At 47.9% G+C, this 16,634-nt stretch overlaps 1 protein-coding gene across 2 annotated transcripts in view; it reads right to left on the minus strand.

The window, feature by feature from the left end:
- INPP5J (inositol polyphosphate-5-phosphatase J) overlaps positions 1-16,634 on the minus strand; it is a 186,523-nt gene that overhangs the window by 31,748 nt on the left and 138,141 nt on the right. For both annotated transcript variants that reach the window (XM_078667265.1, XM_078667264.1), the window contains exons 9-10: positions 10,372-10,582; positions 9,447-9,584 (exon numbers count right to left, since the gene is read on the minus strand). In XM_078667265.1, coding sequence (XP_078523391.1) covers positions 9,447-9,584; positions 10,372-10,582 — 349 coding nt within the window. The remainder of the gene's footprint in view (positions 1-9,446; positions 9,585-10,371; positions 10,583-16,634) is intronic.

Genomic DNA, 16,634 nt, shown 5'->3' on the forward strand with positions numbered 1-16,634 from the left:
ATGTACAGTGATGAAACAAGTGCCCGCGTGCATGTACAGTGATGAGACAAGTGCCCGTGTGCCTGCACAGTGATGAGAAAAGTGCCTGTGTGCATGCACAGTGATGAGACAAGTGCCTGCGTGCATGTACAGTGATGAAACAAGTGCCCGCGTGCATGTACAGTGATGAGACAAGTGCCCGCGTGCCTGCACAGTGATGAGACAAGTGCCCGCGTGCCTGCACAGTGATGAGACAAGTGCCCATGTGCATGTACAGTGATGAGACATGTGTCTGCGTGCGTGCCTGCACAGTGATGAGACAAGTGACCGCGTGCCTGCATAGTGATGAGACAAGGGACCGCGTGCCTGCACAGTGATGAGACAAGTGCCCACGTGCATGTACAGTGATGAGACAAGTGCCTGCACAGTGATGAGACAAGTGCCCGCGTGCCTGCACAGTGATGAGACAAGTGCCCGCATGCATGTACAGTGATGAGACAAGTGTCTGCGTGCGTGCCTGCACAGTGATGAGACAAGTGACCGCGTGCCTGCACAGTGATGAGACAAGTGACCGCGTGCCTGTACAGTGATGAGACAAGTGCCCGCGTGCATGCACAATGATGAAACAAGTGCCTGCACAATGAGACAAGTGCCCGCGTGCATGCACAGTGATGAGACAAGTGCCCGCACAATGATGAGACAAGTGCCTGCGTGCCTGCACAGTGATGAGACAAGTGCCTGCACAGTGATGAGACAAGTGCCCGCGTGCCTGCACAGTGATGAGACAAGTGACTGCGTGCCTGCACAGTGATGAGACAAGTGACCGCTTGCCTGCACAGTGATGAGACAAGTGCCCGCGTGCATGCACAGTGATGAGACAAGTGCCTGCACAGTGATGAGACAAGTGCCCGCGTGCATACACAGTGATGAGACAAGTGCCCGCACAATGATGAGACAAGTGCCCGCATGCCTGCACAGTGATGAGACAAGTGCCTGCACAGTGATGAGACAAGTGACCGCGTGCCTGCACAGTGATGAGACAAGTGACCGCTTGCCTGCACAGTGATGAGACAAGTGCCCGCATGCCTGCACAGTGATGAGACAAGTGCCTGCACAGTGATGAGACAAGTGCCCGCGTGCCTGCACAGTGATGAGACAAGTGACCGCGTGACTTCACAGTGATGAGACAAGTGCCCGCGTGCATGCACAGTGATGAGACAAGTACCTGCACAGTGATGAGACAAGTGCCCGCGTGCATGCACAGTGATGAGACAAGTGCCTGCACAATGATGAGACAAGTGCCCGTGTGCCTCACAGTGATGAGACAAGTGCCCGCGTGCCTCACAGTGAGGAGACAAGTGACCGCGTGCCTGCACAGTGAGGAGACAGTGCTGTGGGTGTGTCTGCTACAAGGACCACGAAGGGAAGTGCTGCGGGCTGAAGACTGTGTTTCACTGAGGGTCTGTTATCCCACTGTCCTCAGCGCTAAAAAGGATGGCAGGAGTGTGTGACGTGTCTAAAGTAAGAGTTTGCGCTGTACGTCCCCCTTTCCCCTCGAAGGTGTCGGTGCTGATATATTACGCTGAAGGCCAGCGCTTCGAAGTGACCTCTGACCTTTAACACTTCTCTGTCATGTCTCGATCGCCTCCGTACACTCCAGAGGGCCTGTACTACCCCAGCCTTCTTCTAACTGACCGGTGCCAGCCTAGAACCATGAAGTGGCGTCTGATTAGACGGAGAGGCTAGAGATAAGATATATTTATAGACGAGTGACAAAGAGATGGCGTCAAGGTCAGTCAGCAGCCCAGCCAGCGGCGTGACGCACAATGATGCACCGACCCCCCTCAGAACGCGACGACCGACCCTGAGTCTCCCGTATCTCACAGATATTCATAGACCATGGGCAGAATAGGGCCATTGAACGGGTGGGGGCCGTGAAGGGTTGCCCCCACTCCGGCGCCACAGAGGCTGCAGCGGCCTCATTATACTCCGTAGATTAGGATGAAAAGAGCAGACGTTTCCCTTCTTCGCTCCTACCTCAGCTGTCTGCCTCTCTCCCTCCAGCCCTTATTGTGTCCCCCCCCAACATTAAATCGGCCCAGCAGCGGCGTGTGCAGGTAAGAGCGGGGCGGCGGTGGGGCCGGTGGGATTTTGACAGAAGACGATGAGGGAAAATTAATAATGTATTTAATTTCCCCTCGTGGTCGTCTGTCGAATGCTCCCCACAGGCCCCACCGCTCTTAACTGCATGGGCCACACCTGAATCAGCCACTTCAACTCAAGAGAGACAGCACACCTTTCTCTCTCCGGTCCTCCAGACACCACTCCCACGGCAGTCCCCAAGGCAGCCACTTTCCCTGCTGTCCCCTTAGCCAGGGCCGGACTGGCCATACCGGGCACTGGGCATTTCCACGGGAGGCTGGAAGAGTGGGGGCTGGTTTTGCAGTGGCTGGGGCTGGTTTTGTTACTGGGGGCCGGTTTTGCAGCCTTGCCGCAATAATATCGGTCCCAGGAACAGAAGTGCTTCACAATTGCAACAGCCCTCCTCCCCTCAACAGCTGCTCCCCACTCGGCCTTGCCCTCAGCTGCCCTCCACTGTAGAATGCATGTGCATAGTAACGGCAGGGGCAGTGGCACATCTGGCATAATACTGGAGACCCACACCCTTTTACCGCGTCCCTTCAGAAAGGGTAAATACAAACTGCGTTTGGCTAACCTTGTAAAATGCTAATGTATCTGCTAATAAAATTAATGAAATATTTTGAAATCAAAAAAATGCAGCGACCTGAGAGGAACTCGCTTTTCTGCTGACGACTGAGCACTTACAGTAATCGTTAGAAATTCCAAAGTTGTTTTGGCGCCAAGTTTCATTTGTGGCTGAACAGCATGATTGAATCCATAACTCTATGCTCAAGTGACACCGTAGAAACATGGGGGGATGGGGGGTGGGGGGGACGCGAGTGGGGGACTGCCTGCATTAAAGACCACGGGGGACGACAACAGAAATTCATGGGTTGGAAAAGACATGATTCTTGTCACGAGGAAATAAAAAAAAATGTATGGGTGAAGAAGCCATTGATGTAATGAACAGTTTAGCTTGTGTTCTTGCTCACGATTTATGCGGCCCATGTGTGTCACTGTACCTTGCACTTTCCTCGATAGTGAAACACTACTTGTCTGATGAAAGGCCACGGAGCATCTACACAGGGCTGTGTCATTATATGTTGTTTAGCGAATTAACAATAAAGTCTATAGAATTTATGACATTGATACATATAGGCAGGGCCACTAGAATTATGCAGCAAGGGCAGGCCAAGTTATGCTGCAGGGCTAACTAAATTATGTGGCAAGAAACACCAAATTACGCTGCATAATGCTGCATATTGTGTGATATATCTAGTCATTTTTACATCTTAACACTATCTGAGCAAAGGGTTCACCTCATTAGTACAAGTTTGTACTAATGTATAGCAGTACATAACACAGAAAAGTGACCAGTCAACCTTAGCACGGCACCACAGTTGACACAATTTTAATAACTTTTGATCCATCGCAGGGACGGCTCCTCCTCAATGGCGGAGAAGCGTCGCCTTACTGGTTCAGATCCATCAACTGAATAATAAAACAATATTTTACTATTGTTTTTTTTTCAGCTGCTGGCTCTGAACCAGCATGTGCAGAGAGGGGTGGGCTGGGCCAAGGGACAGGAAGTAGGAGTTGTAGATGTGCACTTTTAAGTGTTCATGTCAGTTTGGCCGGCCATCTTAGTCCAGCCAAACTGACATGCACACTTCGGTTTCTCCAACCCAGCTGTATTGCATCTCCAGGTTGGAGAAACAGCACAGACTTCTTGTGCCTGAGCGAGCATTACTCCAGGTGTTCAGGCCAATCCCCAAACTGCTCTCATGCTTGAGAGCAGCGCATGGATTAGATGGGGAGTCCATGATGCTAGGACCTGGAAGCAGAGGAGTGCGAGGCGGTTGGCAGCCCAGGTAAGTGTTTTTGAAAAAAGTTAAACCCCCGTTGCATGCTCCCTCCTCATGCTTCCCGCTGGCCCCCTTTACCCCCACCCCTTCACCCCATGCATACAGTATGTAGTAGATGCTGCATTATGTTGAAAATGCCGCAAATCCCTACTAGGTTCAAGTAGTGAAACCTTGGTGACATATTGCAGGCGTTGATGACATTCTCATGTCTTTATTCCTGCATCTATAACGCTAGCAGAGTGTGTCAAACATGGTCTATATCGTTTGATTAAGAAGATGTGTATCTGAGAAGGCACAAAATAAGGACAACACATGACGAACATTCTACTACTTGTGAGTAATTTAATGCATCTGGGAGAACTAGCGCTCTTTAAGTCAGAATCAGATAGTGTGCTCTCTTCCTTCCTCATTGTTGGGCGTCCCATGAAGCCACTGACCTGTCAAGCCCGTGGGTTGCACCTGCACTAATTAACCTGAGAGACACTGAGCAGCATTTCATGCACCATGTTACTGTCTGCTGATGATGGACAAGAATCCAGAAATACACCTGTCCACACACATGAGCACTGGCTGTGCCAACTCACATCCATCGCTCTTCTACTTAGTGAATAATTTAAAGTGACTGCAATTTTGAGCTACCGCAATGCATCTGGGAGAACTGGTGCTGTTGTGGCAAGCAGTGTGCTCTCCTCTCCCCTTTAGAGTGGATTCATGTCTTCATTTATGTGTAAACTCTGTAATATTGTGAGACTATGTGTGTTTCAAATTCATTTTTATGAAGCAATATATAGTTTTGGTTTTCCTAGTTCTCGGAAATTATGCTTTAATTAAATTCAAATACCTTATTAATCAGAGTTAGATAGGTTTCTTTTAATGAACAGGGCTTAGTATATTTACATATCTATTTGTGATTTTTGCATCGTGCAAGAGCATTAGAGAGGCATACAAGGGTATGATCATAGCAGAGACAAAAATGCATGCACATTTTAGAAAACAAGCACTGGTAAAGCCAAGCCGTCAGGCAATCTATGCCAACATTTGACTTTGCCATTATTTATGAATGTTTTTCGTAAAGCTGTAAAAGGTGACCACTTTTTATATATGTGAATGTTGTTCAAGAGCAGAATGCAGTCACTCAGGGACAGGCAATCTAATGGTTGAATTGGAGAGGGGAGGGCTGTGCACAGTTGTATGCTGTGGTGGGAGGCACAAAATGCAAATAACACAGTGAAAACCAATGGACGAGGACAGCTGGCTGAAAACCCCTAACAGTATGTTAATAAATATTACTATTACAATCAGAAGGTCTTGGCTAACGCCTTGCCTACAAATTATGTGAATTTACGACGCAGGGTGAAGAGTAGATGTATTGTTAGTATGTATTTTATTAAATACATGACAGATGGAGAACCCATGGATTTACATACATAAGATTAATCCACAAAATTAAATGAATGTGTTTGCTGGTCAGGTTACGTGACACGTTCAAGCAGCATGTCGAACAGGCATCATGTAGCCAGTGAAAGCAGATGTGTCTGGGTCCGGTAAGAGGTTCTGCATTCATTTCCTAAAATGGAAGAACACACAAGAAGCTGGGCAGGGTTCAGATACCCAGATGTTTGATTAACAAAAATGGTATCATCTATTATAATTTAATTTATCTAGTGCTTCATACCACTGACAAGGCACCAAAGAGTGTTTCTGTTGGGTGGCACGCTGCACCATCCGAGTGTAGCAGATGGAAGATTGTGTGTCCGTCAAGTCAGCAGAGTAGCAGTGCTTAATTTGAGCCGGTGGTTTCTGGTGCACTTATTTGTCAACACCAGGGCTTGAGACAGTCTGCCACCAGGTGGCGCTGTCTGGCTAATTTAGAGATGAGCACAGCATCAGTTAATTATTAATTCAATATACAATAAAAATGACTATTTTCTGCCGCCCAAGCCATTCTCATAGCTGTGGTGGCCTGAAATAGTCCGAACTGTCACACTTGTAGGGGTGTGATGATTATCAGTTGTTTTGTTACTATTGTTGACAACATGGCAGGGCAATATGTGGTGCAAGCTGCAGTGGCCTCCTGAGGAGAGTCCTGGCACTTATTTTTGTTTACAAATTAAGCACTGCAGAGTAAAATATCGTGAGCCTTGGGATTCTTAATGGCTACCATCATTCGGAACAGTTTCATTCGTTCCCTAACTGTCAGAGACTCAGGCCTGGCAAGCAAATGAGTACCTCTTACCTGTCCCTCCACAGACAGCCACAAGGCTGCAGTATTAGACCAGCTTTGATGTAAGGCGATTACCCCACTGCGCATGTGTATGTGTTGCGTGCGTGCATGTGTGGATCACTAGGCAGATAGTCTTGTGTGGCAAAGGCAGTTGTCTTTCCAGTAAGGAAAGCCTCCTCTCCTAAGTGAGAACCACAATCAATTGTTCTTGTTTATATTATCCCCCAAGAAAGTTGTCTCCTGGCTCTGAATCCGAGATACAACAGCCTTTTTGTCTTGGCAGCCTGACGTTCACTCTTCTTTTATACATTGTACTTCACTAGACAATTGTCCAGAAAATTAAATCTGGACGCCCTTTCGTCTGAGATGAGCAGCCATCAGTGACAGATATTTTGCTCTCACTGTGGGTGCTGTTTTTATCCCCAAAACTAAATCCGTGAGTTGGTATGCACCTAATGTAAAGCATTAGTAGATCTTACATGTATTTAAATGTGGGCATGTGCATCTTTCACTTGAATGATCTTTCAAAATCACCCTCTTGCATCACGAGTCTTACAAAGAGTGTATTCTGAAGTGTGTTCTGACCCAGTTGTTTAATCACTTCATTAAAAGTGCACAAAAACGTGATGGATGGAATGCTTGAATTAATCTGAGCCATTGGCAATCACTCAGTCCATCGAGTGGTGTAACGCAAAATTATGGGGCCCACCTACAGAATGTGATGAGGGGCCAGAGACTCACATATCTCAGAGATATTAATTGGCCCTGGGCTGAATGGAGCTCCCTTGGAGGGTTGGGGTCCCTGGAGGATTGGGGCCCGCCTGCACCACAGGGGCTGCAGATGCATTCGTTATGCCCCCTGAGTGCATCGTTATTAGAAGTGCACCACCTTTCTTTGAGATTAAGAAGCACATGGGGTTTAGTCCTTGGGCTTTCTCTACCAATGGTACCCTCAGTTTTTTCCCCTAAAACTGTCTCAGTTCATCTGCTTGTAGTGGCATATGTTTGTCTCCTACTTTCCAGCATCTGTGTGACAAATTTTGTGATCATTTATCAAACTGTAACCAATGTCTACGGTTGTAAGCTCTGATAAGTCTCGGATAAATAGAATTAACTAATATGGTAAGTTCCCTGCTATTCGTAAACAGGGTACTCCTCCCGTGCTCCTACCTGTATCTCTCATTCCTCCACCATCAGTCTCTGCCCTCACTCCTGCTCCTTATTGCCACACCAGACTATCTGCCTAGTGATCCACACACACAGACACACATGCACTCACGCGCACACATACACACGCGCAGTGGGGTAATCGCCTTACATCAAGAGCTGGTCTAATACTGCAGGCTTGTGGCTGTCTGTGGAGGGACAGGTAAGAGGTACTCATTTGCTTGAATCAATCTTGAGGCTGTACCGCCTTCACTTCCTGTCCACCAGACACCAGGCATATCCAATTTGTCTCCAGATCATACCTTGGTAGCTATAAGCACTTGAAGGTCACTGTCCAATTAAAGTGGGATATCATGTAATAAATGCACATTTCCCTTGATGTCCCACCCTTGGTGTCACCAAAGGAAATTCCATTACAGATTTAACAAACAAAGTGATTTGCCCCCTAAATTTTCACTGCAGATATTGAAGAGGAACGATTAAGGAACAGGCAATGTCAGGAAATTTCAGCACCTTGCTCGATTTCAATAAATCAGTTCTAAAATATTTCTTCAGGTCAATTACATAATACCAGACACTTCGTGCTTCATTACAGAAGCCCACGCCTATAAGAAGAGGACTACTAACAAACAGAGGCTTCAGCCTCATTACAGATGGTGCACCATTGGAAAGGTTTGGACACCCACTGGCGATTAATCCCTCCCAGAGGCCTGGCAGGCGAGGCCTTAGTTCTTGGAAGCAGTTACAGGAACAATAGACCGACCAACCAAACCAGTCTACCTTCACAGCGCACTCTCCGGACAAAATTAGCAGCAAGGAGCCAGCGCTGCCAGGGAATACATATCCCATGGCACGGCAGCCAGGGTGCCTGACTCTGGACCACATGGTTCAATCCCCGGGGCGGGAGGCAGGTTAGCCCGGCACTATGCAACTCTGGGCAATAGCTCGCTTAATCTTCCCGACGGCCCCCAGCACCGGGACACCTCTCAGGAGGTAGCTGTGCTCTTTACAAATGCTGGTATTATTATTATTATTATACCCACTTTCGCCCCTGATCTTAATGTGGCAGGGTTTGCAGTGGGCTCCTTTGGTGCCTCAAGACACCATCTTACAAAGAAGCCATAGAGACTCCTTACTTGGGAGAGAAGGGGCTTACCACATTGCCCCTTGTTCACTCCGGAAGGGAATGAGTAGGCAAATGATGTTCTGCTTCATCCGTTTTTCATCTGCTCGGATGGAGAGGGAGTTCTCATCTGCTCTGACGGAGAAGAATTTGTTTGTGTAATCCCTCACTGCAAGGGCTAAACCACCCGAAAGATTAAGGGCCTGATTTAAAGTTCGGCAGACAGGTTACTCTGTCACAAACGTGATGGATCCATCTGCCGCATTACAAGTTCCATTGGAAATAATGCATCTGTAATATGGTGGACGGGATATCCGTATGTTTGTGATGGAGTAACCTGTCGACCAAACTCTTCATCAGGCTCTACATCTTCAACGCCAGGCCCGGACTGGCCGTTGCGGGTACCGGGCAATTCCCCGGTCGGCCGCAAGGGTGGGGGCCGTTTTTGTGACAGGGCCGTTTTTGCAGCAAAGCTGCAAAATCGGCCCTGTAACAAATTCGGCGGAAAAGCAGCCCTGGTAAAGAGCTTGGTGGCATCCCCTCTCTCCCCCAGGGGGAGGAGGAGGGCCGGCCGAGCACTTTGCCAGGGCCGGTTTTGGTTCCCAGTCCGGCCCTGTTCACCGCCAACTGTGTGGCCAGTGACTTTGTATAATGAACACCTTTTTCTAGTGTTGACAGAGGTGTGACATGTTGTGCATGAGGAACAGATGGGATACTTTTCACCCCAGAAGAGAGATTGGGCACAGGACATATTAACTTTGCTGGGATTTAGCTGTGATCACCATCGGTGGGCTGTAATGTACAGAAGATGGGAAGTACACTATTAAGTATCATGGCCTAAATTCAAGAGAGTTTTTACCAAGCACTGCCAAACATGCCATTAAAATACAATGAAAATTAAAAAATCAATGCACTATTGGTCAGCTCAACATCTGCTGCATTGCTAGTGGTCCATGTGCTTTCCTACCTTATAAAGGCCAATCCAGTCCCATGAATTCTTTGGGTAAGTCGGAGACATCTTGAATACGACAACAGCATCTGAAGCCTTGGACCACTCATCCACCTCCACTATCTGCACCAGGGGAGTGTCCGCCTTGTAGCTAAACTGAAACAAGCAGGAAAAAATGAAGGAAGTAACTCTGGTTATTGTCGAGGATATCAGGACTCCATAAAAATAGAACATGGAGATACGAATTTAATACACAGAGACCTCTGACCTAAGAAAACAAAGTGCAAAAGAGCACACTAACCAAGATATTACACCAACATACAGAGACAATCCCACTGTACTGAAATGCATCAAAATGTAAGTCAACAATCCAACATGCGTAACCTGACCCATCATAAATATATGCATAATAATCATCCACCTAGAGACACAAAACTAACATACACAAACCAATCTTCCATAAGCAGGAAGACCTTAGAAAAAAACCATCAATGAAATTAAAAGACAATGCAGAAACCAGTGTAACAGAAAGAGAACTCAGCAAATCTCCAGACGACATTCCAAATAGGAGAAACTCGCTTAATACGTAAAGACCAGACCAGCATCAAAAGATCCCTGCATATAAGAAGTTAGTTAAATGTCCAAAGTTTAGCTCAATGCCTACATGTCAATCCACACAGAATGAAGAAGTTTACTGTTAAAGGCCATCCCAAAATCATGACTAATCAGTAATCTACCAAGGTTAGACCAGCTTGTAGAGACTGGCCCTGACTGGAAGAATAAGCCCCAGAAACAAAGACTAGCCAATGAGCAAGAGGCAACCACATATGAAATCCCATTTGATGTCAAACAAATGTGTGTCCATAAGTGTACTCTAGAGAGATGTTGGTGTAAGGCAGTCTCAGCCACAAGCTGGGTACGCCAAATACACTCATGTACTCACCTTCACCGAGAAAATGGCCGAGACTGGCTTGTGGTCGCTCTCCGTGTACTGCATGTGGCTGCGATAGCTGAGCAGGCTGACATGCATGCTCTCTACCGCTGTGGCCCCAGAGAGCCGCCGACCAGCAGAGTTTTGAGACAGGCGCGGGGAGCTGGGAGCTTTCATCTTCCAAAGTATGCGGTCCGTCCATGCTGGTTTCCTCTTCTTTGCGCTGATGGAGCAAACAGTTATTAGATCTTTGGCAAGTTTTTTTTATCTATGATATGGTATAGTAGTATCTTAAAAATCAGGAGCAGCCATGGCAAATCCTGCTCAAAAGGAAAGTAGTCTTAATACACACAATGGTCATGGGTTCACTACTGATGCCCAGTGCTCTTTGTCCCTTCACATTAAACCCATTGAGACCAAATACAAATACTATCTGCATTATACCACCTGTCCTCAATCTGTAACATAATTTCACTGACTCTTGATAAGAGGTACTCGCTCAGAAAATATATTCCCTTCATATTAAAATGATCTACCTCATACCCAACTGCATCTTGCACAATATGCATTATCTGACCCACTCCCTGTGGCAGTTGTTCCAGGCCATGAGCAAATTTTCCTCAAAACATTATGAAACCCTCTCAAAACACCGCTCAAATGAATACAGCCCAATACTTATGAATGTACGTTTCACATGTCACTACCCTTTCCCGGTACCACTCTCCCCCCGGACACTTACTATACCAAATTGTTCATGAAAATCTATTTGAAACAAGCTTCGCCTCGTCTACGTTTGTAATATGTTTACTTAAATATTGTTGGCCCTTTCCACACCAGCCTTTCTTGGTTCTCTACAATTTGCTGTCCCTTCGCTTGTTGCAGAGCATGGAGCTCAAAGCACCTTTTTTGAGGAATTCTCTAACACGTGCAGATAAATCTTCCTTTAAGACACAAGAGCCGGAGGTGTATACTTATATCAGTCAGTCGAAATACAACTTTATTTGGTTAATCATAACCATAAAGCATGAAGTACAGAAAAATATATATGTATAACTAGCACCACTTAAAAACGTCATATTTCAGTAAAACTTCTAAAAACATTATCAAATCTAAAAATCCACAAGCGGGAGCCCACGTACATTTACTCCATATCTGCTTTTGATAACAGGGTGTCCACTTTAATCATAAATTTTACACCCCGACAAATTAAAATATTGGACGTGCCCCTCATCCAGCTTATTACTGCCTGCCTGCAAGTGCGAATTTGTAAGTCCTTGAAGTGTGCCAATAACAGCTTCCTTCGTTCCATATTTAAATGAACACAAACACACATTAAATGGCACAATGATTCCTTACAATATCCACACAACCGGCAATTTTGTGATAGTTCTTTTCTCTTCCAGGTATGTTATGTTATGTTATGTTATGTTAAATAAATTTATTGAGCGTGACTAACACCATTAGGTTTCTTGGCGCTTATACTGAGGGAGCACGGGAAAAAGCGTAGGAATTTAACAGCTAAGGATAAGACTCAGTAAAAAGAAAAGTTTTGAGAAGGGATCTGAACCTGGGGTAAGGGGAAGGCAGCCTGAGAGGAAGAGGAAGGGAATTCCAAAAAGACGGGGCTAGAAATGAGAACCTAAGGCCACCATGCTTCTTCCTCTTAAACCTGGGAACTGATAACAAGGCCATCTGAGATGACCTAAGATTGCGGGAAGGAACATACGGGTGAAGAAGGGAAGAGATGAAGAGGGGACTGTGGCCAGCAAGAGATTTAAAGATGGTGCAGCCAAGCTTGAATTTACAGCGGGCAGATACTGGGAGCCAGTGGAGACTTTTTAAAAGAGGGCGAACGTGTTGATCTCTAGGTTGGTGATAAATCAGGCGGGCGGCCTGATTTTGGATCAACTGAAGTCTCTTGAGTTGGTATTTAGGGATGCCTACATATAATGCGTTTGCGTAGTCAAGCCTAGACAAGACTAACGCAAGCAAAGCCAAAGTGAGGGCTTCGGTAGTAAGTAGGCGAGAGATTTTACGAATTTTCCTGAGTTGGAAGTGGCTAGAGGACACTACCGCGCTTATCTGGGGCGTCATAGAAAGGTCGTTGCTAATGACGACTACCAGACTTTTGGCTGAATTGACAGGACAGGGGGGGCTGCCCAGGCTTGCAGGCCAGAAAGAAGGTTGCCAGGGATTGGAGGGTCCCCCGACAAGAACCAACTCGGTCTTGTCGGGGTTGAGCTTCAGATGGTTTGAGCTCATCCAATTACTGATGAAGCAGAGCGTGTTTTGAAAGGTGGTAATTGATTCATCAGAAGAATCAATGGAAAAAACTAGTTGAATGTCATCCGCATAGTTAAATGCGGTGACACTAAACCTGCGGAGGGAACGTATTAACGGGGCCAGGTACAAATTAAAAAGGAGGGGGGATAAAGAGGAGCCCTGCGGGACTCCGCAGGTCAGCTTGACCTGAGTGGCAGAGAACTGGGATAGCCTGACGGCTTGTTGGCGTTGGGTCAAGCAAGACCAGACCCAGTCCAAGGCGGTACCCTGGATGCCAGCCTCTCCGACACGGTCGACCAGAATATCATGGTCGACCGTGTCAAAGGCGGCCGACAGGTCCAGGAGGACCAGGGCCTGACAGATGTTAGTGTCGGCCCCTCTGCGCAATTCCTCCATCACAGAGAGGATGACTGCTTCTGTGGAGTGCGCAGGTCTAAACCCGGCCTGCTGAGGGTCCAAGACGCACGAGTCCTCAACAAAAGTGCTGAGGGTTTGAGTGACATGCGACTCCAGAACTTTGCTGAGGAAGGGGAGAAGAGAAATAGGGCGATAGTTGCTCATGATGGAAGGGTCTGCCGAAGGTTTTTTCAGGATGGCAACCACCTCGGCCTGTTTGAAGGAACCCGGAACCTCCCCAATGGTCAAAGAGTTGTTTAAGAAGGCCAGGGGGGGTTCGGGGCAGGAAGTGAAAGCTTCCCGGAGGGCCGAGGGGGGGCAGCAGTCGCCCGGAGAACCAGAAGAGACTTTATACAGGAGTGAAAGAAAATTGGTTTCCGAGATGGGGGGGATCTGGGTTAAAGTGTGAGTGTTGGAATAATGACAAGGAGCGCTAAGCAGAGGGAGAACTGGCAAAGCTTGGACAGAGATACTAGTTTTGATCTTGGCAATCTTATCCACGAAAAATTGGTTCAGGGAGTCGCATAGGGACTGGGAGGGTAGGGGCGCAATAGTGACTCTCGCCGGATTAGAGAGTTCCTCGACAATAGAGAATATGTCCTTGGACTTGTTTGAGAAGTCCAGAATTCTATTGGAAAAATAACGGGATTTAGCCAGAGTTATGGCTGACTTGTACTCTCTCAGCAGGGAGGAAAATATCTCTTTGGTCTCGGGAGGGTACCCACGGCGCCAGCGCCGTTCTGCTTGGCGAAGACCAAGTTTTAAAGCTCTAAGGTCCTCGGTGAACCACCTTTGGGCGTCATGGCTACGCCTCTCTCTAACTAATTTTAAAGGTGCCACCGAGTCAGCAGCAGAAGTAAGCCAATGAGTGAGGCTCTGTGTCTGGGAATCGATGGAAATAGCAGGGCCAATGATAGGTGGAGCCGATGAGCTAAGGAGGGAGATGAATTTGTTTAAATCAGCCTTGTTCCAATTACGTGCTAGGAAGTTAGTCTCTCGGACTGTTGTGACGGGGGAGGACAAAGCTAAAGTAAAGGTAATTAAAAGGTGGTCTGACCAAAGACAGGGAAGAATAAGGGGTGCAGAGATGTCTAGGCCAGAGGTCCAGACCTGGTCTAAAGTATGGCCCTTGACATGAGTAGGAGAGTGTATATGTTGAGTACAATTTAGGCCTGACATAAGATCTGAGAAAGCCAGTGAACCAGGGGATTCGTGGGCGTCCGACGGCCAATAGTTAAAATCTCCCAGGACCAAGACGTTGGCGTTATTAATGGTAAGCTGGGAGATGAGGTCGCCCAACTGGACCGCAAAACTGGGCATGGGTTGGGGGGGGCGGTAGACCAAGACACATATGAGGGACGACCCTGGCTGCTCCAATCTGAGTACGAGACAGTCAGTCAAAGGGATACTGGTGGTGGGCACTGGAGAGAAACGAATGGGGTGCCTAATAATGGCTGCAACCCCTCCCCCCGCTTTGCCAGAGGAGCGGTTAGCTTGCAATATATAATATCCCGGAGGGATGGCTGCCAGGATATCGGGGGAAGAGTCGTCAGTGAGCCAGGTCTCGGTCAGAAACAAAACGTCAGGCTGTTCCGATCCCAGAAGATAAAAAATATCTGACTGATGACTGACCAGAGACCGGGTGTTAAGGTACATCACTGACAGAGGGGGATTTAAGGCTCTAACCGATGGAGGAGTGCAAGGCTTGGGACCCAGGGCTGGTAGCCTAGCAATTAATGAAGAGGATATGATCTCTGGAAAAGATTTTCTGGCTTTAAGCAGGCCAAATGATGCGAGCCTAGTGGATGACTTAGGAGGGGGAAATGCAGGGTCATGACATGAAATGAGAAAAGAGCGGGAATAGGTGTAGGAAGGGGCAGAGTGACATGCCCCTTGCCTCGGCCGGCCGCGGACGGGCGCAGACGGGCTTAACTCAGGCGCAACTCCGGCGCGCCTACGTCGCGCCCGCTGCACTCGTCCGCTGCGCTGACACATAGTGGCCGTTTAAATAGGGGCGTAGCAAGGGTGGAGTGTCAGGGATAGCCTATAGTGAAGGTAAGCCCAAGCAAAGATGGCGCCCGTTACCGCTGGGAACCCGCGATGAAGATCAGCCCCCAGCCAGCAGCTCACCTCTGAAAGTGAAGACTCAGGTTAGTAACCTGCATAACTTTGAGGTACAGTGGTTATACAATTTAAAAACAATACGAGGCATAAAAACGCCACCGCTCGTAATCAACGGGGCGAAGTGCAGGAGATATGTAGAAAGAGCTCTCTCAGCGTCCGCAAGCCAGCCCACTGCCACCGGGCTACTTGCAAACACTAGGCGAGGGCCAAATCGCGCTCCTGAATAGGGGCGTAGCAAGGGTGGAGTGTCAGGGATAGCCTATAGTGAAGGTAAGCCCAAGCAAAGATGGCGCCCGTTACCGCTGGGAACCCGCGATGAAGATCAGCCCCCAGCCAGCAGCTCACCTCTGAAAGTGAAGACTCAGGTTAGTAACCTGCATAACTTTGAGGTACAGTGGTTATACAATTTAAAAACAATACGAGGCATAAAAACGCCACCGCTCGTAATCAACGGGGCGAAGTGCAGGAGATATGTAGAAAGAGCTCTCTCAGCGTCCGCAAGCCAGCCCACTGCCACCGGGCTACTTGCAAACACTAGGCGAGGGCCAAATCGCGCTCCTAAATAGGGGCGTAGCAAGGGTGGAGTGTCAGGGATAGCCTATAGTGAAGGTAAGCCCAAGCAAAGATGGCGCCCGTTACCGCTGGGAACCCGCGATGAAGATCAGCCCCCAGCCAGCAGCTCACCTCTGAAAGTGAAGACTCAGGTTAGTAACCTGCATAACTTTGAGGTACAGTGGTTATACAATTTAAAAACAATACGAGGCATAAAAACGCCACCGCTCGTAATCAACGGGGCAAAGTGCAGGAGATATGTAGAAAGAGCTCTCTCAGCGTCCGCAAGCCAGCCCACTGCCACCGGGCTACTTGCAAACACTAGGCGAGGGCCAAATCGCGCTCCTAAATAGGGGCGTAGCAAGGGTGGAGTGTCAGGGATAGCCTATAGTGAAGGTAAGCCCAAGCAAAGATGGCGCCCGTTACCTCTGGGAACCCGCGATGAAGATCAGCCCCCAGCCAGCAGCTCACCTCTGAAAGTGAAGACTCAGGTTAGTAACCTGCATAACTTTGAGGTACAGTGGTTATACAATTTAAAAACAATACGAGGCATAAAAACGCCACCGCTCGTAATCAACGGGGCGAAGTGCAGGAGATATGTAGAAAGAGCTCTCTCAGCGTCCGCAAGCCAGCCCACTGCCACCGGGCTACTTGCAAACACTAGGCGAGGGCCAAATCGCGCTCCTAAATAGGGGCGTAGCAAGGGTGGAGTGTCAGGGATAGCCTATAGTGAAGGTAAGCCCAAGCAAAGATGGCGCCCGTTACCGCTGGGAACCCGCGATGAAGATCAGCCCCCAGCCAGCAGCTCACCTCTGAAAGTGAAGACTCAGGTTAGTAACCTGCATAACTTTGAGGTACAGTGGTTATACAATTTAAAAACAATACGAGGCATAAAAACGCCACCGCTCGTAATCAACGGG

Source organism: Lissotriton helveticus, chromosome 11 (genome assembly GCF_964261635.1).
Source record: "Lissotriton helveticus chromosome 11, aLisHel1.1, whole genome shotgun sequence".
Lineage (NCBI taxonomy): Eukaryota > Metazoa > Chordata > Amphibia > Caudata > Salamandridae > Lissotriton > Lissotriton helveticus.